The 24,600-nt window shown below is 39.2% G+C and overlaps 1 protein-coding gene and 2 long non-coding RNA genes across 3 annotated transcripts in view; 2 read left to right on the plus strand and 1 right to left on the minus strand.

Annotated features, from left to right (window-relative positions):
• Positions 1-273, plus strand: part of LOC120739794 (cytosolic 5'-nucleotidase 1A-like) — a 6,913-nt gene extending 6,640 nt beyond the window's left edge. The window contains exon 7 of the mRNA XM_040041685.1: positions 71-273. Coding sequence (XP_039897619.1) covers positions 71-273 — 203 coding nt within the window. The remainder of the gene's footprint in view (positions 1-70) is intronic.
• A 9,045-nt stretch (positions 274-9,318) lies between these two features.
• On the minus strand, positions 9,319-24,172 carry LOC120740039. Its single transcript, XR_005697315.1, has 3 exons — positions 24,162-24,172; positions 9,452-9,553; positions 9,319-9,348 (listed from the first exon to the last, which is right to left on the minus strand). It is a non-coding gene; the product is annotated as an uncharacterized LOC120740039 (long non-coding RNA).
• On the plus strand, positions 14,436-17,388 carry LOC120740038. Its single transcript, XR_005697314.1, has 2 exons — positions 14,436-15,512; positions 17,064-17,388. It is a non-coding gene; the product is annotated as an uncharacterized LOC120740038 (long non-coding RNA).
• Positions 24,173-24,600: the final 428 nt, after the last annotated feature.

Genomic DNA, 24,600 nt, shown 5'->3' on the forward strand with positions numbered 1-24,600 from the left:
AGAGCGTCAGTTATAAGCGTGAGGTAGCCTATAATTTCAAGCGATCAAGCGTTCACACACCACCTAAGAGATGGGCCCCCACCCACCACCTACAATCGCTGGCGAATGACAAGAGGTGCATTACGGCATGACATGAGATTTAGAAAGGGGTCGGGGTGGGGTAAAGGGCGTCCATCAGGACCAAGCTGCGAGAAGAGCAGCGAACGGACAAGACGACGTGGCGGCCCCGGTGGAGCGCCAGGAGGTGGCTGCGAGTCCGGGCGGCAGGGATGACCGGGGGGAGTCTGCCGGGCGACATCTCTTCGATGACGGCGTCTCAATTTTGGCCGGGGAAGATGGGCCTTCTTCATTACTAAATCTTGAAAACAGCGGTCGATGTAATCTTGGAGAGCGTCTAAACTCTCCCCGTTGTCCTCCAGGGTGTTAGAGATGATAGGACAGATGTTGTTAGTTATATGACAATTGATTAGTATATTTGGTAATACTGAAGCTTGAAAAAACTTTGTTAAACTCTATGCTACCATTCGCTTTTATTCCGCCAAATCTCCGGCGTCTGACGTCACCTACAACATGGGTCGCTCCATATATACTGTGTTTAATACGTATGATTATATTTAAAATAATAAGTCTGCAGATGAGGAAGTTAGAGCACCACAGCTTGCAGCACACACCACTGATTCATAATAATGCAAGAAGGATTTTCCCCTTAAGCAAACAGAACATACAACAAAGGAAGAAAACAGGTCATTCAAACTAACCTGCCTTGACAAATTAAATGTACACAACTTGTTTTGAAGTAAGAAAGAAAAGGTCCTAATCTTTTATTCATCTGATTCCTGAATGTAAAGGAGGACTCTTCATGGGTGAGGCTTCATCAGATTTCACTGCTGTTGTCACTGCAGTCATGTGACATCACAGTTATGTCTGAACAACTACCAGAAGTTACAAAGTGCTTGTAAAAAATATACATAGCACAATGTAAACAGAACAAGTAGGATAAATAATAAATAAACAAGAGCAATAAAAAACATAACTACATGTCAAATAGTCATTAAAGTTTTTTAATATGAAAAAAATGAAGTGACTTGTAAAGCAATAGTGAAGTTTCTGTTCTGACCTCCATGAACTGTTCCATGACAGAAAAAAACACTTTGGTCTCACCTGTCCAAATGATAGTGTTCCAGAAGTTCTGTAGTTTGTTCCCATTAAACCTTACAAAGCTTTGTTTGTTTGTTAGAACAGAAATAAAACAAATCTGGAACACAAATGAGGACATTTAGAGATATATTACAGTTAAAGTAAATAGCAGATTTTATTATTATTTTGACTTAGTAAAATGTTGAAAAAGTATTAATTTAACAAGCTCCTCCTGCTAGGCATGACTGCAAAATGTAATTACTTATTTAATTATGTTTTACATAATTACTTATTTTCTTGAAGAAAAACATATTGGAGATGACATTTCCTGTTACACCAGTTTAAAACTTTTTGATATGAAACTTTTCTAAACAAAGTTACAAAGTGCTTGAAAAAATAGAAACACTACAAATGTAAACAGAGTAGAATAAAAAATAATAAATAAACAAGAGCAATAAAAAGCATAACTACATGTCAAACATTCATAAAAACCCTTTAAGAGTATTCAGAAGTGACTTGTGAGACAATAAAAAGTTTCTATTCTGACCTCAAGAGCTGTTCCATGGAGTGACAGAAAAGAAAAAAAAAACACACTGAAATTGTTGTGCGGAAACATAGTACAGTGCTTATTAGCAGTATCATTATAAAACACTACACTTGATTATTAGAAGTAAAATGACTGGTCTTTGGTTAAAAATCCAGCTACTGAAAAAATTTGCTTATGCATCTTTGTCTCCCCCTGCTGACAAGAGAAAGAATCTTTTTGGCCTGTGACCTCTAAGCATACTGCAGCGTTTTGTGTGTACTGCTGCCACATTACTCCTGAAGTCAAGAAGAGAGTTGCTTAAAATACTAGTTTTAAGATTTGCATCTAATTTCTTTCTCACTTCTCCTCCAGACTGCACCTGGCCTGCATCTGGTAAAAACATAGCAACAGCCAAACCAGTTGGGTTTTTGGACTCCTTTTATGGTAAAGTTCCTTGGAGGGAAGTTACCAAGTGTTATGAAGGAGCAGGAGTTTGGTATGAGTTTGAAGAATCTGTTGATTTTAAACATTTGCAGTTGCGTGGGGATTTTCTAAATATATGTATATTAATGTTCCCATTGTTTAACTTTTATAATAAGAAATTTAAATGGCAGATTTAACACTACTATAAACAACCTATGTTTACTCTTAATTTGATATTTCATTGTTGTTTCAGTAAGTGGGAGGAGCCTCTCACTATATAATCAGGAGCTGCATCTCCTCTCCAGAGCTAGCGTGGGCCAGGTTATGATGGTGAACAGACTATTGTCAGGGGCCCCATTAAAGGGGGTTTCACCCAGTGCAAAACTGTTTCTTGATTAGTTCAGTTTAGTTCAGGATTGTCTTGAAGTTGCAGATGTGTTTTCCCCGTTTTGTTTCCTTGTAAAGCTTTTCTAGTTTCATTTTTCTTCAGTTGGCTCAACCACAGTTGTGTAAAAAGGGATAAATCAATAGCCTGTTAACCAACATTTTTTTCTGCCTCTGACTCAGACAACCTTCACAGCCTCTAATTTATTTTCTCCATGGTAGGTCAGAGGTCACTCTGCCACTGTTGGTACTAACTTATATGTCAAAGTGGGGTGGCGCTGTTGACGTTGTTCTTAAGTGGCAGAGAATTTCAAATTCAGTGTTTCAAACAGCTCAACAAATATCACCTGTGACCTGCTCCCCCTGAGCCACAGCCACCCCAATGATGACGAGTTCATGATGAGGTGAACTGAAGAGGAGGAGATGGACATTTGCTGCCAGGGTGAGACACATGTTGCTTGCACAGTCCTTTGGTGCTGCAGGCAGATCCAGGTACAGAGAGAGAAAAGGTGGAGCTGTTGGTGACATGTAGCACTGTCAATGAATTTTGGAAAGTGAGTTATGTCTAGGCTTAGGTTTTTGTGTCTGTGTTAAAAGGACAGGGATTTACAGAATCCCATTTGTTCAAATTTACATGAATAAATATGGTTATGAAATAAGTAATGAAATAAATACATGCTACAATAATTAGCTGTATGAGTTTAGCTTTGAGTAATATGTATGTCCCTAAGATCAACTCACATCAATTCAATTGGCCTAGATTTTGTCAGGCAAAGTTGCAGAACATTTAAACTGGATTATATAGGCTAGGTATCATTACAAAGTCACAGTATATTCAAAGTATTTTTTTTATTTATTGTATGAATTCTTAATTAAAGAACAAATAATCTGATGTCTTGTATTCATTATGAAAATTTACTAAGTAAACTACTTTTTGTTTTGATTTTACAACCACATTATGTTTTAGTATTGTCAATAACACCCTGAATTTGATTTGGTATCAGATTGGAAAGAAATTCAGTGATATTGCACAGGCTGTAAATCATCCATGATACATCATGTAACATCTGCTTATATCCTACTAAATTCTGCTGTCTAAATCCACAAAGAGCAGTAAACCTTAGAGGAGCAGCTGTAGTAGCACATGTGAGCTCATCACAGCCTGTATACAAAGAAAATCTTAGTGGAGTTTATTAGTGGAGCGCACTAGTTGCCAAACCATCTACTTGGTCCGAACTTTTTATTCACCAGAGAAAATTGGGAAAGCCAAATTGGAGTTGAAAAAATAAAAGTAGTAAATTCATCCTGCAAAATTACATGGTTTTGGTCAACAGCCGCATTAAAACAGGTGAGTCAGAAAAACAACTAACAAATAAAAGACAAATGTCATGGACTCAATGTGAAAGGGTTTTTACACAAGATTTGGATCTGAATTTTGTCTTTATTTCTTATTTCTTTCTATTTCTTCTTTTCTATTCTCTATTCTATTTCTATTCTCTTTTCCCACGTGTAAAATCTTACTTTAACCCTAAATCATAAGTACAATTTTGGACCTTCACAGCCCAACAATGGTAAAAGACAGGAAAACAGTGATCCGATTATTTTTACAGGGTTTTTACTTCCATTTTGAAACAGAAAAACAGCTACACATTTGTCCCACTCTTAACCAGATTTCACATCGGACAGCAACATTGGTCTGATAAAGTGCAACAGCATCAACACAACTTCATGACAAAAAAGACAGACAGGCAGACAAATAAAAATTTGGGACACTGAACTTTCGGCACTTCAGGAGGAAGCAGTAGAAATTAAAACTGCACATGGTAACTATTAGTAAATGCTGAATATATTTAGACTTCTCTCTGTCATCGTGAACAAGGAGAAACATTAAATAAATAAAAAGTAACGTACATATTTTCAAAAATATTAAATCTTAAGGTACATTCATATAACCTACATATACAGCATATATACCACCAACATGCAAAAGTCACATAAACGCATACATCATAAAACAACAGAAGACAACAGAAGGCACCAGCTTGCAAAACTCAAACATGAAGACAAGAATTAAAGTGAATGAATCGCACAAATCCACAAAACAAAAATGTATCCTTCATGTTTCTTTAGTATCCTGGAGTCTAAATATTATTATTTAGAGATAATTATAGATTCTATTAAATTTATCCTTTAGAGTATTTCTAATACTTTGAAATAGCTTTTTCTCTTTTATAAGATATGTCAGTTAAACATATAGCAGTAAAGAAAATAAATATCTGTTTGGTAGAGAAAATGAATCACCAAGAATAAATGTTAAATTAAAATACCACTTTAAGCACCAGGTTATAATAGGAAATCTTCATGATTAAGGGTTTTATAACTAATGACTTTTAATAATGGTGCCTGAATCATTTATTCAGATTTAGTAGAACAGAATGAGCTGATGATGAATTCATGTTGACTAGAATCCCTTTGTGGAAAGTTCATTCTTTATTCTGTCAATAAATTCTGTGTTTTATTATGTTTTATAAAAAAAAAATGTTAACAGCATTTTCAACAGCAATCCCTGTTATATAGTTAAGATTTTTTTATATCCTGGCAACATAAACATTTGCCCATGCCCCTGTTTGATGAACATGTTTGATAAACATATCAAACATGTCTGTTTGATATCTTAATATAAATCAATAAGATTAATTAATAAAGCCATTTGATACAACCTGTAATTTTTTTACTTACTGATAAAAAATAATAATTACGTGTTAGCGAAAAATAAATGCTTTGATAAATATTAACATATACATTTTTAATTCTATGATATTGCATTAACTAACTGCACTGTTAATCCAGGACAGCGTACTTCTTCCAGTAGTAAAATCATGAAAGCCGAAGGTAAATGCCCCTGTATGCTGTGCTCCTGCACAGTGATACCTCAGCTATTTGGATGCATTAGGAGTCTCTTTGTCCTTTGTTCCCTTTTTTACTACTCTCTGAGCGATCCCATATGGCACGTGGCATGCCACTGTTCCCATTTCTGCTGCCCCCTCCACGTGAAACATTTGGTCATCGAAGAAGATATGTGGCCTGATCTTCTCCAGCATTGGGCCTTTGGGCGCGCCGGCAAGAAAGAGAGCTTCATCGATCTCCAGACCCCAGGAGCGCAGCGTTTTTAGGGCTCTGGTACCAGAACTGGCTGCACTCCGAGCTGTCAGCAAGGAATGGAATAACACATTTCAAGATTAATTTGGCTCAACAAAAGAGCAAGGGTGAACTTCTCTACTTTGCAGTTGCCGAGGGAAAAAGGCGGCTTGGCTCTACCTTCTTTAAGGGATTACTACTTGTCTGCTCAGTTGAGATTTTTGGTGTGTTTGAACCCATCTTATTGTGCAAGGTGGAAGGCGATTGAGATGTCTCTCTCGGGCACCCCGATCCAGTCTAGGCTTGGCCACGCAGCCTCTGAGTTGGACAATATTTTGACAACCAGCCAATGGGTCAATTTGACATTAAAAAATGGAGGGGAGTGGTCAAGCAGGCACAACTTGAAGAGGAGATAAAACATCTGAGGTGGCCAGCATACGACCCTGAATTTTTACCTGCCATGACAGCAAATTTAGACAATCGGCATGGCATGGTATTACTGCTGTACAGTTATCTCAAAATCAAAAATGATGGCTTTTGATACCTTATGTAAGACTTACGACCTCGAGAAACAAGACTTCTTCTGATACTTGCAATTTCGGGACTATATTGGTAAAAGAATAAACAGCTGTGTCCTTGGAGACTTCTCGATTGTTAACATCTTCATTGATGCTTATGACTCCGGGAGCAACAAAGCCCTGATAAGTAAACTGTACAAATGTATGATTAAGCTAAAAAGGACTCAACAATTTACATAAAACAGAAATTGGAAAGAGAAATGGACATTGAGATTACAGAAGACGAGTGGACAAGGACTTGGGAAACACAGTTCACCACAACTAACTCCAACACGTGGCAGGACTTTTGTTGGAAGAACATTATACATTTTTCCATATTACCTAAACAAAAGTCTAAATTCAGTGCTACACCTGCACTGTGCTGGAGAAACTGTGGGGAAGTCATGGCAGACCATGGACACATATTCTGGTCCTGCCGGTCCATACGACCCTTCTGGTTGGAAGTTTTAAAAAAAATTCCAAAAGCACCGGGATTCAATGTGAGCTGTACATTCGCATCAATGTATCTGGGATGTTTTGCAGAAGATTTAGTTACAGATGAAGTTTATCTCCTGAGAATTCTTTTGGCATCTGCGAAAAAGGCTATCCTCCCACTGTAAGTCTTTTTATTTCTATAGTGAAAAACATCAGATTGGTGGAATGTATGGCTTTCACCCTGCGATTTCAGAGGGACTTGGGAAGGAGACGTTGGAGAAAATGGCTGGGCTTTACAAACTGTGGCAGCATTATTTAATGCATAGAACTTGCAATACTATAGTATTTATGTATATGTATGTATGTGCAGATGTATATGCGTGCATATATTTGTCTTCCCATGACCTCATAATATTTTGGGGTTTTTTGTTTCCCCTTTTTTCCCTTTTGCTGTATAAAAATGTTCTTAAATAAAAAGTATAAAAATGACTTTCATGTAAGCTTTAAATTTCCAGTTCATCAACTGCCACTCAGCAGTCTTTGCCTTATCCTCTTCCTCTCCTTTCTTATATTTTTTTCCCATCTCTGAGTGAAGTTAGCTCTCATTCTGTTCTCTCCCTGTGAAATACAACTCAAAGACCTTTGACTGAGGATAAAATGTGATATATTACATGCTATGTCAGAGTTGGAGTAAGCTGATTTACTAAAAAGCATTTGATAGAAAAAAAAAAATTACAAAAACATTGATACTTCAGAAAAAAATACAATAATGCCCTAGATGAAGATGTTTGTTTCTTTATTTATTTGCATCTTTGAAGCATTATGGAAACATACTTTTCAAGTTCACATATTTCCAACAGTGATAATATCCAATCAACAGATTGCTATTTATTTTAGTTTGGTAAGGCACCAGGCATGCTACTGTGCCGACCTCCAATGAAAAAAGTAATCAGATTACAGTAACGCTGCCCATCTCTGATCATTAGTACAGCTAACTGTGTTCAATACACTTAATCCTTTGTGAAAGAGTAAAGGGATAAATGTGAGTATTAAGTAGTTTTAGTTTAAAAAGCTCATACAGGCTACTCCACCTTCTAATGTTACAGTCCCTTGGTGCCTTCTTTCCAGGCCTCTTAAATCATCCCAGGTGAACAAGTGCAATGATCAAGAGGGGAGCTGCTGCTAACTGGTGTGACTGATAAGATCTGACCTATAGTGCTTCTCAGGGTTTATCATATGAGGGAAAGCAGGGGATACACTTGGACTTCAATAAAAAAGCTGAACCAGACTTCCTGTATAGAGGTGTCCGTCCTGCAGATCAACAATCCAGCCTGTCTTATCAAAGCAAGAAACCTTCAGAGGTTGCAAAGGTACAGACATTCTGTATTTTTCACGAGTTGTCATTGCCGATTTCCATCCTCTATACTCAGTATACTGTTAATGCCTTTGTATCTTTTAATGCCTGTTTATGTCTTTATACTAGACACTATAAAGTTGGTGTGAAGGTGGAATTCAGTGAAGGAATCTAAGCATCATCAGCTTAACTTCAAATTCACCTCTATTTCACTTGATGTAACGTAACTCTGATCACAGCCACTGTAATAGACGGGCTCATAGATGGACTTTTAAAAAAATCTTAAACTTTAATTTACATTTACATCCAAGTCTGCTATTGCAGCTCTATCACATAGTACAGACTTTTTTTTTTACATAAAATATTTTTTATGAACATAATGCCACAAAAAATGCTTTCATCACTTCTGCCATCCCTTCTGATCTGTTGATTCAGTTGTTGAAGTGGTTTGTTTTTCACTCAACAGTGAAAGAAAACCTATCAGCTGATTTTCACAAACAGCTGATTTACTAAGAAGCATTTGATAGAATTCAAAATTTACAAAAACAGTGATACTGCAGAAAAAAACACAACAGACCACAGATGAGATAAAGATGTTTGTTTGTTAATTTATTTGCATGTTATGTAAGCATTATGGAAACATACTTTTCAAGTTCACATATTCCAGCAGTTATAAAATCCAATCAACAGATTGCTATTTATTGTTAGTTTGGTGAGAGCACTAGACATGCCACTGTGCCAACCTCCAATGCAGCACCAACGTGACACTGCTGGTCATCAAAGAAGATGTGAGGCTTGATCCTCTGCAGTGTAGGACCTTTGTTAGCCCCTCCCCACAAACACAGCTTCATCAAGCTCCAGACCCCAGGTGCGCAGAGTGTTTAAAGCTCTGTAGCCGTCACAGCCTGCCCCTCGAGATGTCACCAGGTAGGTACTGAATGGGACACTTCTTGTACAGGCCTCTATTATGCAACTTTTTCTGCAGTTTATTAAAACCTCCAAGAATCCTTTGAATGGTCCCTGAATAAAGAAAAGAGAAGAAGAGCAGAGACTCAACACATGACCATCTGGTCAAAGCAGGAAAGTGCATTTGGATAATTTAGCTGATATCAGTTATTTTAATGTAATTAGCAAAGATTTTCTTTTCTTTGATTAAATATATATATTGTTTATGGCATGTGGTGTTTTAAAATGTTTTAAAAAAAAAAAAGGCAAATCATACCTTCTTCATTGGCTTTTCAACATTTTGCTTCTCATTCTTCAAGAATGCTTTTAGTCCAACCCCCTGGAACTCATTAGAGAAGAGGACAGCGTCACCATCAAGGCAACACGCAGCTGATCCTCAAAAACTGGCATGTATGTCTTTGGGGTGAACATGATAGCAGCTGCTACACCTGATACAGGGAGATTAATTCACAGTAACACACAGAGTCATTAAAGTACAACAGCAGAAACTGCACTTTGTCTTAAAATTAGCACCACATTTAACACTTTTACCTTCATTCAAAGCTTCCTGAACCTTCAACCTGTTTGGTTCATCAGACAGGTACAGGTGGGTGTTGTTTCTTTTTAACTCACTCACAAGCTGATCTTCAGTCACTGGGTAAAAGAGAGTGATAAGTCTATCCCGCCCTGCAACAAGAATGAATGAAAAGGCTGCTGGACAATCGGATTTACCAAAACTGTTTAGACTATCAGGATTAGTGCAATAGTGTTACTATTACTTACTTATATCTATTATTTTTAATAACTGCTTTTAGAGTCCTTACACTAATAAAGTCCATCCATCCATCCATTCGCTTCCACTTATCCTTTTCAGGGTCGCGGGGGGCGCTGGAGCCTATCCCAGCTGTCATAGGGCGAGAGGCGGGGGTACACCCTGGACAGGTCGCCAGTCTGTCGCAGGGCCAACACACAGGGACAGACAACCATTCGCACTCACATTCACTCGTGCATTCACACCTAGTGGCAATTGGATTATCCAATTAACCTATCCCCACAAGCTGCATGTCTTTGGACGGTGGGGAGGAAGCCGGAGTACCCGGAGGGAACCCACGCAGACACGGGGAGAACATGCAAACTCCACACAGAAAGACCCCGGCCTGATGGTGGAATTGAACTCAGGACCTTCTTGCTGTGCGGCAACAGTGCTAACCACCGTGCCACCGTGCTGCCCTAATAAAGTATTCTCCTTTATTAGATTGTGTTTTTAGTTGTTTCGTTTCTTATTGTAAGCCTGTCATTAATCTATGCAAAACTTTGAAGTGCATGAAAGGTGCTGTACAAATGAAGCCTGAATGATTTAGAAAGAGTGGTGGAGTAAACAAGAGTTAATCAGAATCACTTCGAAGAGGAAAAAATTTTCTCAGTCTAATTGTTTCCATTTATTCATTTTCTCAAAATTTAAAAGTTTCCTCATAAGACACATGTATTTGAATTAATAGTAAGTGTGTTTGGAGGTATCATTAACTCACCATGTTCACGGATCTGATTCATGAGAAAGTCTGATGATGAGCTGTCATCGATTAGTATGACCTTAAAGAGCTCCTCATTCTCAGAGTAATCGTTTCTGAGTTCAGCATTGACTGCCTTCAGAGCCTGAGAGCAGGACAAGGAAGCGAAATGAAAATTGAGTTAAGGTTGAGTAACTGTGTAAGTGCAGTATTTGTGTGCTGGTTTCTGTGGTGCTTTTTCTTATGTGGTATATTATAATCTTCCACAGTCATTAACATCTAACCACTGCATGCAAATGTTTCAAAATTTATCAGTGTTAAATTAATCTAATTAAATATGGAAAAATTCATATGTTTCTGTTTCTGAGCCTTTGCATCCAGGCTGATTTACCATGACGACGCTGATTTTTATTGCAACTCAAACCAGCTGGTTAGCTCCACATCTCACCTCCAGCTTGGAAACATCTCATTGTTTTCCATTGTTGTTTCTTTGTTTATATCCAAGAGTCTTTTGAAAAATGTTATGACTCAAGTGTTGTGAATGAAGGTTTAAGGTACGGAAGAGGATTAGGGCCACTGGAAAAAAAACAAAAAAAATTCTGACTTTAATCTCAGAATTCTGACTTTTTTCTCAGAATTCTGACTTTAATCTCAGAAGTCTGACTTTAATCTCAGAATTCTGACTTTAATCTCAGAAGTCTGACTTTAATCTCAGAATTCTGACTTTAATCTCAGAATTTTGAGGTGGGCACCTGCAGGCTTCCAGCTTCGGTGACAGCGATGTGTCCAGTTTGGCAGGTGGAGAACTAATTCACTAAATATGGTGGATATAAGTGACTTTTTGCGTGGCCGAGGGGTCCCCGAAGATGCTATTTTATTAATGGAAGAGCAGAAGGTGAGTAACAAAAAAGAGAAATAGTTTGGTGTCTCCTATTTTTACAGGAAAACAGTTACGGTACCAGTTACGGTTAGCTGTTAGCATGCTTGTTAGCTTATAATGTTATATAGGATGAACGTGTTTCACGATGTTACAGTATACTAGGTGAATTGACGTTTTAACTGTTGTTGATCGCAGGATCATCCCAGATGGGGTTCGTGCATTTTATTTTATTGTTCTACTATTTCAGAGTTTTTCAAGGCAGTTAAGCGGAGCTGTGTTACAGATGCTAGCCGCCTGCCAATATCACTGATATATTTGATGTGTACAAGTAAGTTACACTTAGTACAGCGGAGGAGAGAACTGTAAGGAATGTTAATGCGGATATTTCACTCAGAAAAATGGGTGGCGTTCATACACAGCCACCGACACAGCCCCGGTTGTTGTTCTGACGGTGGCCGACTGACGATCCCTTCACAACATGTTAGCTAACACAAACTAATGTAGTGCATGTAACTGTGTATACGTTAGTGGTACAGTGTCGGAAGAAATGAGCAAACTGTTTATAATGTCAGAATGACATCATCTTTCTCCTATATATAAAAGTGCTGGCTGAGGAGCGCTGCCGGGTTGAACTTTGACCTCGGAGTGACGTGACGTTTGTTCGCACAACCAATAGAAGTGCAGAAAGTCGCAAATCAGGCATATTGTTCGCATAAACACAAAAATAAATAAATAAATAACGAAATAATCCCGATATTGTGCCAAAGACTGATTTACAATGTTACTTTGTGTCTATGTGTAATACCTTTGCTTAAATGACTGTGTATTTATGACTCTGCGTTATAGTCTTACATACATAAGTAACATTCATATGTACAGATAAAAATGTACAGAGCTATGTACACAAGCGTGTACACAAAAGTGTACTGCTGATCGAGCTGCTCAGTGGTCGTACAGTCTCATGCAGAGAGCGTGGAGGTGTTGTCCATGGTGGATGTTAGCTTAGACAACATCCTCTCCTCCCCAGTCTGATCAGTGGACTTTAGCAGACCGCTAAAGGCTGGCCCTCCCGACCAGTTTGTTAAGTTTCCCCTGTCCCTCTCTGCCATTCCACCACTCCAGCAGACCACAACATAAAAAGACAGCAGACGCCACCACAGTGTCGTAGAAACATCCTTAGAAGACGTACTACCTACATCATAACCAATCAAGTCCCGCTTTTTTTTAAATACAGAAGAGGATTTATTATTTACTGAAAGGCTATGCCTTAGTTTGCTTCTTTCATTATTGTGTTTCGCCCTGCATAAAATAGATAGCTTTTCTGATAACTACAGTCAATACTCTCCTACTGGCATTAGCGGTGACCTAAGAGGCTTAACTGTAATATTGCTTTGCAGTGTAAATGTTGCAGAAAATGACTGTCTTTTCTTTCTTCCTGTGTGCAGATTGACTGTGACATCATAGCGCTGATGGATGACGCAACTTTGGCAAACTACATTCCCTCGTACGGAGACCGAATTGCCGTCTTCAATTTCTGCAAAAGCAAGCAACCACTGTCAAAAAGAAAACTAGGACTTCTGCAAAAACTTCGTGAGAAAATGAAAAACCAGAAAAGAAAGTCCAAAGGAGAACACTTCACATACAGATGCAGGAATAAGACAGACAAAGAAGCAAAAAGCAACACGCAATGTTGAGATAGGATGGATACATTGTGATGGAAAAATAGCCAAACAGGTGAGAGCCAAGCAGGGAGGTGGCACTAGAAAAATTCAAATGGCCACTGATGCTGGATTAAAAGATATTCTTCAGGAAGGAAAGAAACTTTTTTTTCCTAATGGCATATCTCCTAAGGGATGTGAAACAGATTTTGAGTTTGAGGTTTGGGACTTTAAACAGAACCACCTTACTGATGATACCTGCCAGTCTATTGGCAATATGTATGAGGCAGCGAGACTGACAATGTTACGCTTCTACATTGCAACAAAACCAAAAGATCCTGAAGAAGATGCCAGCGAGACATCTGAAGTGGTGTTTGTCTCAGAAAGCAGTGGCAGTGATATTAATCCATTGCAAGTGGGGGAAGTCAGGGGTAATTTTGATGAAGTCATCGCTGGTTCAGAAATTTTAGATGATCCAGAAATTACTTTTGGTCCAATTTTTGATGCTGAAGAAGATACAGAAGACACATTAGTCTATGAGGGTTTTCTTGTACCCCTCAGTCCACCTAATTCAGAGAACATAATAACAATCACCATACGTCATACTGACACTTTACATGACATGATTACTGCTTTCTCTGATGAGGAGATTTTGACCAAAACACTGAATGTGAAGCGCATACTTCCAGACAACACAGAAGAACCAGGCACTGGATCAGGAATACTAAGAGATGTACTCACATGCTTCTGGCATGAATTTTATGAACGATGCACCCTAGGTGCAACTGTTAAAGTGCCATTCATTCGCCATGATTTTCCTGCTGAAAAAATGGAAGGCAGTTGGGCGAATACTCCTGAAAGGTTACCAAGAATGTCAGTATTTTCCAAATAAACTTGCAATCCCTTTTCTGGAACAAGTGCTTTTCAGTGGTGTTACAGTGATCTTAAAGCACACTTTCTACAGTTTGTCACCAGCCAAGAATGTGATGTTTTGATGGAAGCAGTAAAAGATTTCTCTGCAGTTGACTTGGATGATCTTGTGGAAATTCTTGACAGTTATGGCTGTAGAAAAAGAATCACTGCTGAGACTCTTCCTACAATCCTTGATGAAATAGCACACAAAGAGCTTGTCCAAAAACCAATGTTTGTTATTGACTGCTGGCGGGAGATCATCGACCCCCATATCTCCCTCAGTCCGGAGGGACTGACCAAGTTATTCTCTGAACTGCAACCAACTTCAAAAAAGTGTGCCAGCTGCTGAAATTTGCTGTGGATTTGACTCCACAACAAAAAGAAGTGAAAAATCATCTCAAAAGATTCATCAGAGAGCTGGATAACATTAAACTTCAGAAATTTATGCGTTTCTGCACCGGATCTGACCTTATAGTAACAAACAGTATTTATGTGGAATTTCAAGATATGACAGAGTTTACAAGAAGACCAGTCGGACGCACGTGTGGGAATGTTCTGCAGCTAGCTAACAGCTATGAAGACTTCCCAGATTTTCGTTCTGAATTTAATGCAGTTCTTGAAAGTAATGTCTGGGTGATGGACATTGTTTAGACTCTCACAGCAATGCGCTACATTTGAACTGCTCATGCACACTAGAGCATAACTGTAAAGAGATGTTAGGAATTGTGACCAGGAGATATTTTATTTTGTATTCTTATGATCACAGTTATAATCAGAAGTATCAACCATTAATCATTTACCATTGTTGAACCAGTTGACAGAATAATCTTTGAATCACATCTAGGTTATTTTGACTAGAATATAATCTACACAGATTATCAGTACTTTAATTAGTCTACTGTTGTTCTGTACTATTCTTGTTATTTGCTTAAAGCTGTGTCACAGTTCTGTAACCACTCAGAAGCCTGTGGGTCCTGTTGGACCCTGCCTTAGTTCTATGTTCAGTTCTGCACGTACGCCGGCCTGTAACAACACACACACACTTAATAAGAACAGAAAGGTCGTCTTAGGACAGTCTTTCTGAGAGCTACACTATCACAAAATGCACAATGTATTACACACTTAAGGAGAACGTTTTGAGTGCGAGGAACTGTTATCATGTCCAGTAATATCTAACTGTGAGGGCGTCTCAAGACAAGGTCCCTACATGGTCCCTGTTTGACACACACACACACTTACAATAGATATACACACCACACACACTGGTTTTCTCTGAGTGCTGGACGGAGTGGGAACATCTGGAGGCCATATAAGGGGAAACTTCCTGAGCTCTGGGAACTGACTGTTACTTACCATGTGACTTGACGTCATCATTGTAATAAAAACCTTGTGACGTGGTTGTTCGGAGGGAGATCAGCGCTTAGAGCCTTGTACTGCTCATCTTCCCCATATGTACATATGTATAATAAAAATCACTATTCTGACATTCACTAAGACCATGCAGCCGTAGTCTCTTCCTCAAAATCCGAACCATGACAATTCTGGTGCCGAAAAACCCGGTTTGAGGAGGGACAAATGGAGCGTGGCTGGGGTATAAGTGGTGTCAGACGGACGGCCAGGAGCTACACTGAGTGATGGGCCCCGAAATATGAGAGGTAAGCACCGCCTGTTGATGGATCTCCAAAGGTGCCGAATTGGAAATTAAGTGCTAAATTAAAGGTTCACTCAGTGGAGCTTCTGTTCTGTCCGTGGTGATTTTGGGGTAATTAGTGTTAGATGTTTGGGGAATATTTTATTGATAAAAGGTATAGCTGTTTATTGTGGGAGCGAATTTTAAGAGGTTTAAGAGGTTATATGAGGTTAAAATAATACGGTTTAAGGTGTGTGGAAACAAATAACATGGTTTAAGGTGTGGAAACCGATGTGGGTGGCTGGATGCCAGCGGTCACCTGGTTAGTGTAGAGGATTTGGTTTAATTGATTAGCAGAGACGCGGTCTCGGGCGTCAGGGGGCTGAGAGCTCACCGTGAGGCTTTTAAAACAAGTAATAACTTGTAACTAAATTTATTTTAGCACTAGAGACGCGGTCTCTTAGGAATGCAGTTGTCCAGCAGGTGGCACTGACTCCTACTCGCGGACGCGCGTTTAGGCTTTTGCCCGGATTTAGCCGTCCGTGGGGATTCGGACTCCCTAAAAAGGCTAGACAATCAATGGGTGATTGTCTTATACTGCATTTTTTGATCGACAGGGTCGCGGACCCGGCCGTGACCTTTTAACGTGGCTGACTTGTGAGTTTTAAGTATAGCTGAAGGCGTGAGTTTGGTGCCAGCGTCGGACGTGGAATTCCCTGCCAGTTGCGGGAAGCAGTTATAAAGTAACTAGAACTTAGTAATCGGGCCGTTGTCGGGGTGGCGTCCCCGAGGCGTGTAATTGATCAGCAAGGCGAGGCCTGGGCTATAGATGCTTTTAAATTAGTCAAAAACTTAGGTGTAACCTCTTCTGGCATACGACGTCTATGCGGGCCCGTGTGTAAATAGGTAAATAGGACTTCAATTACCTGTGTGTGTAAATAAGTTTTATAAATCTGTTAAATCTGAAACTCCTGCTGAACTTCCTCTCTACAAACTCTTTTCTCTTCTCTCCCTCTTTCTCTTAGAGGGGATTCTGTGTGTGTATGAGTGCTGAGAAAGAAAAAAAGGGAAAGGGTCTCTCTCTCTGTCTCTGTGAGAGAGAACAAAGGTGGGGGCCGAGTGAGCCCGCGGGGCCGAGCGGTTTTGGAGTTGGTTTTGGAGTTGGTGACTTTAGCTGTGAGAGTTGTGAAGAGAGCAGGTTTTTCTTTTGTTGTGGTGTTAAGTATAAATTGAATAGACTGTGATTAATCGGTGATTTTCTGCCTGTTGTGCTGCGTGGCAGACACAGAAGTGTAGAAATGTTTGTGGTTTATCTTTGTTTGAAGTTTTATATAGAGTTGGTTGATTCAGGGTGATTTCTCCCGTTTGAGGGAGGAGTTGAATTATGGTTATGTTAAAGCTTTGCTGTATGAGTGTGAATTTTTGCTGGCTTCGCATGTTTAAATGGAAGCATAGAAGTTTGAGTGAGAAATTGTTATTGGTGGGGTTTAGGGTTAGTAAGGAGTTAAATCAACCCTCCTCAAGAGTTCAATAATTTAGGCAGTTATGTTTATACAAATACTAAATGTATGTTTAGTGTCTTCATACAGGTGGTTTTTTCTTAATCTGGAAACCTGAGTACGACAGCAGGAGACAAGCCAAGCTTTGGCTAAAAAATTCACGGCTGGACACCAGAGTAGTCCCCACCCCTCCTGGAAAAAAGAAAGAATGAAGTTTTAGGCGTGTTTTTCTCGCTGAACTGCTCTGGGTGCTGTGTCCCTGAATCTCACCAGTGTTTACCTCTGGCGGAAGTCCTGGAGAAAAGGAAAAGATGTTCCTGGTAAATGACTGAAACAAATAAAACCACACACAACCAGAGAAAGGTATGAGAAGTGTGAGGAACAGACACATGTGCGTGTTAGTGAAATGCCTCGTTTGAGAAAAAGTTAAATTAACCCATATACAGACGCACCCACACATGCAATGAAGAAACAGCTTACATACATGTGCACGTACAAGCAAGGTTAAAGTAGCAACACTTAATATACACCTGTTTTTAAAGGATATAGTTTATCCACTACTGACAAATAAACTCTGTGGGTTGCAGGACAACAACTTAACTTCAAAAGGAGAGACACTGGTCTGACCATCCAGTGAGGACACGACAAATTTAGTGGTTAAAAGAGTTAAATTGTGACATGTTTTTGTTGATTGCTTAAGACAAATGATTACTGAAGGACAGTAAATTCCTTTTTAGGTTTTTAAACATGATTTTAAGAAGTTGAACACGTACCTGTGTTGTCCTGCCAACTTGGGGGGTTATGAGTTGATTATATGGTGAGAAAAGACAAAAAAAAAAAAAGAAGGGGGGGAGAGAAGGCCCCGTTGTTTCTCCCCTCTCTGGATAACACAGCCAACACAACATCATTTTCCTGTTCGCCTGTGGTTGTTTTGTTTTTGTTTTTTCTGAAAGCCGAAGCTGACCTGGACTCCTACCCTCCTCTACCATCGTTGCCCTCTCCGCTACCATCTTTGACCCTTTGACCCCTGAAGGCTACAGCAGCTGGACACACAACAACAACTTGAGGATGTCAACAGTGCTGCAGAAAGAGAATGCTAAAGCTTCAGCTGACAGAGCTGTGACGAGACGCACATTAAGCCTGGAGGAAAAGGGAGGGTGAGCAAAAGAATGCTGACCTCTGAGAAGAGCCGAACAGCAGAGCTGCAGAAGGCCGTGGAGCAAAGTAAGGACAACATAAACAGACTCCAATCTGACGTGGAAGGAAAAGACTCTGAGGTTTTTGCCCTCAGTAAGAGCTCAAGGCATCAGAGCAGAAACTGAGCACGGCTCCGGAGGAGCTGGTTGCTAGCTGAACTCATCAGTCAGACGTGGAGTTTCACATACAGGACTTGAAATCAGGTGGAAGCTTGCTGGAGCAGGAGGTCGTCAGACCTGACGCAAAGCTCCAACAGCAGGAGCAAACCCAGAAAGAGCTACAGAAGCAAAAGGGTCAAGTTACAAGGAGAAGATGCAGGCAGCTGCAACAACGGATGCAAACAGACCCAAAGAGGAGGGAGGACCCCAGGGCAGGCTTCAGGCCGCTGGTTTACTTAAACGACAGAACAGGAAGGTGATGAACACAAACATACACCAACACCCAAACACACACTTCTGCATGCGCCGACTTAGAATGAAGAGAAACACACACATGAACACTTATGCACTCGTTGAGGGAGTGAAAACTGATACACACCCATGCACCAAAATCAAAATGTTGATTTAATTCACTAAGAAGTGACACATAATGCTCCGGCTGCTGCAATGAAGAATGCTTTATTAACAAAGGCTCAATGCTGCACACAACAAATCCAAATCCAGAATCTGCTACAATAATAAGCCCAGAGGGCATTTGTGTGGTTTGGGGAGCAGACTCAGGAGCAGTTTAGTTATGAAAACGATGCCTGTGTGAGATATCTGGGGCCTAAGACTCGACTCAATTGTTTACTGTACACTAAAAAAGAAAAGAAAACAGCCTGAGCAGTGGTCCAGAGTGAAAACGATGAATTAACAGTGTGAGTCTTATTTCAGAGCGCCACATCATTGTGATGGAGATTTAATAAAAGGAGGAACACACGGACAAAGAAGAAGAGAAAGGGGGGCCAGCCCTTGAACACGATTGCCTGAGGTATTAAAGTTCTGTACTAAGTTCTGGTTTCCAGGGTGAGAAAAGTCACGCAGTGCCAGTAGTAGAGTTGGGTTGAGTGATGATTCTAAATTACTGTAAGTAAATCATCGTACACCCGTTCAAGTTTCATGATAACTAGGATCTAGACTTTGTTGAACTCTAGGCAATTTGAACAGGTAAAATTGAAGTGACCAAGTAGCAGTGGAATAAAAGTTATTGAATAAGTGTTGAGATAAATTGGCAGAATTAAGAGAACTAAAACATTTCAAGAGCTCAAATTACTTAATATGGAAACGGTTCAATTTTGTTTCACGAACGCAAAACATATAGGTTTAGGAATAGGAAAAGGTTGAGGTGGTGTTGATTTGACTCTGTGTAGGTTTAGGTTTGGCATTTTTACTGATGGGAGGAATATTTAGTGACAAGTCCTAAGACCCGGGCGGTTGTATTTTTGTTTTTGTTATCTTTCATTTTATTTTGTTTTATATTTTGAACAGTGCACTGATTTTTGTTTCTGAATCTTTTCTTTAAGCAGATCTGCACATCGGAAATTACAAGCATTACACGTCGGCGAGAAAATTGTTGTAAGTGAGTTTCTCCGCATTGAAATGGGTTCTGGAGGAAACACTTATGGGGACAATTAGAAACGAGAGTCCCTGTCTAAAAAAGGATTCACCGAGGTAATCCGATCTCAAGTTCTTCTTTCTCTTTTGAAATGACGTCATTTTGCTGAGAGTGGAAACTAAATGCGACGATAGGTTCCACTATCAGCAAAGAAAGAAAAAAAAATGAAGGTATGAATGTATGAGTGAAGGAGAGATAAAACTGACTGGTAAAAACTGACAGGACTTGACTACGACTTAAGGTTAACCTCCACCTAGATAGAACAAGAGGGTGGATGAATTTATGTGTGTTTCTTTTTACAGGAGTAGGAGGATGACAAAATATTCAAGGATGAGTGAACTTTTAAATGCCATTTTTGTGTCTTGTGTTGCTTACAGAGGTAACTGCGCAGCGTTAATATATATATATTCTTCTTTACAGCGTTACAGTTCTTAATGTTTTCTTCTGACAGGAGATCTTTTTATAGCACCTCTGGAATGTGGATGCTTGACTGCGGTCAATGTGCTGCTAATGTTTGCTTTGCTTTGGTAAGGATGGGGGCAGTAGAAAACAGACAAGTGACATGAAAACAAAGAATAATAATAAAACAAGTAATAATAACAAATAACTAATTTGGGGACAGTTTAACCTAGAGCTCACTAACTGGCCATTAGGGGGCTCTGAGTGATAAACACGTGGAGTAACATTGCCCAAGTGTGAATAAAACAAATTGCGGCAATAATAGTGATTTAATGATTGGAGAAAACCTGAACATGATACTTGTCTGTTGTGCTGAATCTTTTATTACTCTATGATGTACAGGTGGTTGTGAATGAGCTGCTTGATTTAACGGATTTGCTTTTTAGGTAAATTGGGAGTTGAAGGAGCTTAACATGTAACTGCTGACTAACGTTTTTACACAGGGTTACAGCTTGGCGGGAGAGTGTTTTGGAGAGGATGTGTAATGTTCTGGTGCAGTTTCCAGTGGGGAGATTGCAAATACAACTAGAACTATTAATTGTGACTAATCAAAACTAACCTGAAACTGAGGAGGTTTTAGATAAGGAAGAATTAACACGGATATGAAATGCATCTGGTCTTTAATTGCAGGTGTAACCATGAAGATTTTTGGTACAGATTGCAGGTTGTTGCTCATTATTGAAGTGTGCTCATACAGGTAAAAGCTATATAAGGGGTCTATGATTTCGTTTGTGTTTTAATAATTTAGGTATGGCAAAATTAAAGGTTTTTTGACAATTTAGAGAACCAGTGAGGAGCATAACTAGATGATCACAAACTTGAGTACTATATTTAAATGGAAGTTGGAATTAAGAATGCCCAATTTGTTTGAGGTTTGTTTACTTTTATACACAAATTGCAAATGTGCTTATAACGAGCTGGCACTTAGTCTATGAAGGTCAGTAGTCAACAACATTAGGTTAGGAGAGCCGGCGAGGGAGGTGTGTTGGCTTTCTGTCTCTTGCAGAGGAAGGAACAGACACCAGACGAGGTCACAGATAGGTGAGGGTCCTTCGCAGCAGAGATAGACACAGTGACGGCCGAGACACCACCTGGGTCCAAGGCTCATGGCGTTTGGGCTCCGGGTAGTCCCCTCAAAAGGATGGGTCCCATTAACACAGCAATAACCATGAAGGGGTGGCGGAAATCCAGGAACACCAGACCAACGAGGGTGAATGAGCAGAGGGGAGCTCAGGGAAAGGCGTATTCCAGGTCACAACACGGGTGGTAAACAGAGGCAGAATAATCCTCTGCAACGTGGCTGGCTCGCTCAGTAGTCTACCTGGCGAGTCGAAGAATGAAGAATCCGAGGGCGTTTCTTCACTCCAAGAGGAGGTGGCAAGGTGGCCTGAAGCGTGACAGGCTGACACTCGAGTCTGAAGCTAAAAGATCAGCTGAGTTGTGGGACAATTGGAAAACAACGGAGGTGTTGGGGTTGATGAGTGTCACAACGTGTTTGTTTGGTTTGGAGACAAATCCAGGTGTGAGTTGGGCTGGCAAGCCAGCCCAAAGAGGAGGAATGTGACCAGGAGATATTTTATTTTGTATTCTTATGATCACAGTTATAATCAGAAGTATCAACCATTAATCATTTACCATTGTTGAACCAGTTGACAGAATAATCTTTGAATCACATCTAGGTTATTTTGACTAGAATATTAATCTACACAGATTATCAGTACTTTAATTAGTCTACTGTTGTTCTGTACTATTCTTGTTATTTGCTTAAAGCTGTGTCACAGTTCTGTAACCACTCAGAAGCCTGTGGGTCCTGTTGGACCCTGCCTTAGTTCTATGTTCAGTTCTGCACGTACGCCGGCCTGTAACAACACACACACACTTAATAAGAACAGAAAGGTCGTCTTAGGACAGTCTTTCTGAGAGCTACACTATCACAAAATGCACAATGTATTACACACTTAAGGAGAACGTTTTGAGTGCGAGGAACTGTTATCATGTCCAGTAATATCTAACTGTGAGGGCGTCTCAAGACAAGGTCCCTACATGGTCCCTGTTTGACACACACACACACTTACAATAGATATACACACCACACACACTGGTTTTCTCTGAGTGCTGGACGGAGTGGGAACATCTGGAGGCCATATAAGGGGAAACTTCCTGAGCTCTGGGAACTGACTGTTACTTACCATGTGACTTGACGTCATCATTGTAATAAAAACCTTGTGACGTGGTTGTTCGGAGGGAGATCAGCGCTTAGAGCCTTGTACTGCTCATCTTCCCCATATGTACATATGTATAATAAAAATCACTATTCTGACATTCACTAAGACCATGCAGCCGTAGTCTCTTCCTCAAAATCCGAACCATGACAGAATATGTATTTTTATGTATTTTGAACTTATACAGTATACTTTTTTTAATTAGAGAGAAGTTTCTCATCTCTGTTAGAAGTCTAGTTTTGGCTAATATTTCATTTTCTTTTATCATTTTGAGTTTTACATAATACAGTCACAAAACAAAACGAACAGGTACACTGTTTACTACCATATCCAGAGCTGTCTTCACCAAATCCAAGCTTTCCAGCTGTAAGACAGAAACCTTCAGCAAAACCATGAAGAAAGATTACTTAAGATCTATAAACTATAATTAAACTGCTCTTAAACGTTCTTTAATGCACCATGTGTGGTGTGAGAGCTCAGCACAGTCAAATACTTTTGTAAGTAATTAGTAGAAAGACGAATTCATTCAGATGGTATTTTCTTATTAGGTCAGGGCTAAAACTGAACATAGTTATAACGTAAAAGTAATGCTGTTATGCGACACTGTATTGTAAAAGGAATAAGTACAATTTTATACTTTAGCATTTGTCATGTCTGAAAACATTTTGCTTTACAGTATATGCAATTTTTAGTTAAGGTAGGTTAAGGTATCAAAGTTTGGCATTTGTTGTTGATTACAAAGGTTCCATATAAAGTTGGTGAAAATATTTTTTAAAATTCCAGTATTTCTTAATGTCATATTGTTTCTAAGCATACCTGTTATTCATCCATCAAATTGATTCAAGCTGCTTAAAGGATTCAGTCTGTTTTGAAGATGGTTATTGATTACTGAGATCATAAATAAACACTGTACACTTCAGTGCAGTGGTCAAGTACTGTGATTATTCAGGCATCCTTTTGTAATGCCAAATTGTCATGTTCTCAGATATAGTATTAATCTTAACACCTGAAAAAATGTCTTGTTACTGCCAGAAATTATGCATTTTTATTTGTATGCATGTATGTTCTCAGTCATTCACACTTGTTTTTATTTCTATACCATAGATGACACTGAAGGAATATGTGATACCACAATAGCCAGTGTTCATGGTCTTTACAGTAAGTCACTGATGTATACTGATGCATAACAAGACTGTATGATATCTATAAGTTTGTTTTAAAAGTTGAATCATTCTTGTTACAGGGCAGCTTATACGGTTATGAGTTTTAGCCATGTTATTGGCGTTGGCAAGAACAGGTTTCTTGTAAACTTTTTCCAATAAAATGTTACTGTACACAGTACATTTGTATTGTTGTTTTGAATATGTTCATCAAACTCCATATCTATTTGAACATGCCAGAATTCAAGAGACTGCCACACATGAGCTCAGTAACATGGAAGAATACCATTTATTTTTAATTTCAAATATTTCATAAAGATACACAAATATAAATGTAAAACATGTTGCACTTAATGGGACAATAACTTGGTTCCACTTGCAGGAACTGTTTTGTTGCATTGTTGCTGGGATACTACAAATAAAAGTCAAAATATTTTTGGTATGTTTCTTATAATTTTAGGATTCATATCATGAAGGGGCCTTGTATACAACAGCTAACACTGAATCAGTATAGCAATGATTCATGGTCATTTTACATGAAAACCAGCTAAAATATCTTACAACTAACAGAAGTGAAATACATTAATAATTAAGTGATGGATCTTCATATGGGTAAATGATTATAATAGCTTTGCTTTAATATAATTGCACTAAAAGCTCCCCAAAAGGCATAACGACTTTAAATATTAACAATGATACGTTTATAGAAACATGCTGTTGTCAAGACCTAGAATTGTTAATGCTACTATGGTTTGCTGAAACATACCACAGATAACCCGGGCACTTAGCATATCATATGCTGGTGCCTGGGTTTCCAGCCATGAATATTAAGAGTAAAGGTTGATACAGAAAACAATGAGCAGGGAGCTGGTCAGTTTATATTTTATATACTATGCACATGTCTGGCAACAAAACAGAAATTTATATTGCAATTTACTGGTAGGCAGGTTTACACCACTTATGATTCAATCAAAAATATAACA

This window comes from Simochromis diagramma, unplaced genomic scaffold (assembly GCF_900408965.1).
Source record: "Simochromis diagramma unplaced genomic scaffold, fSimDia1.1 OVJJ01000304.1, whole genome shotgun sequence".
Taxonomy (NCBI): Eukaryota; Metazoa; Chordata; class Actinopteri; order Cichliformes; family Cichlidae; genus Simochromis; species Simochromis diagramma.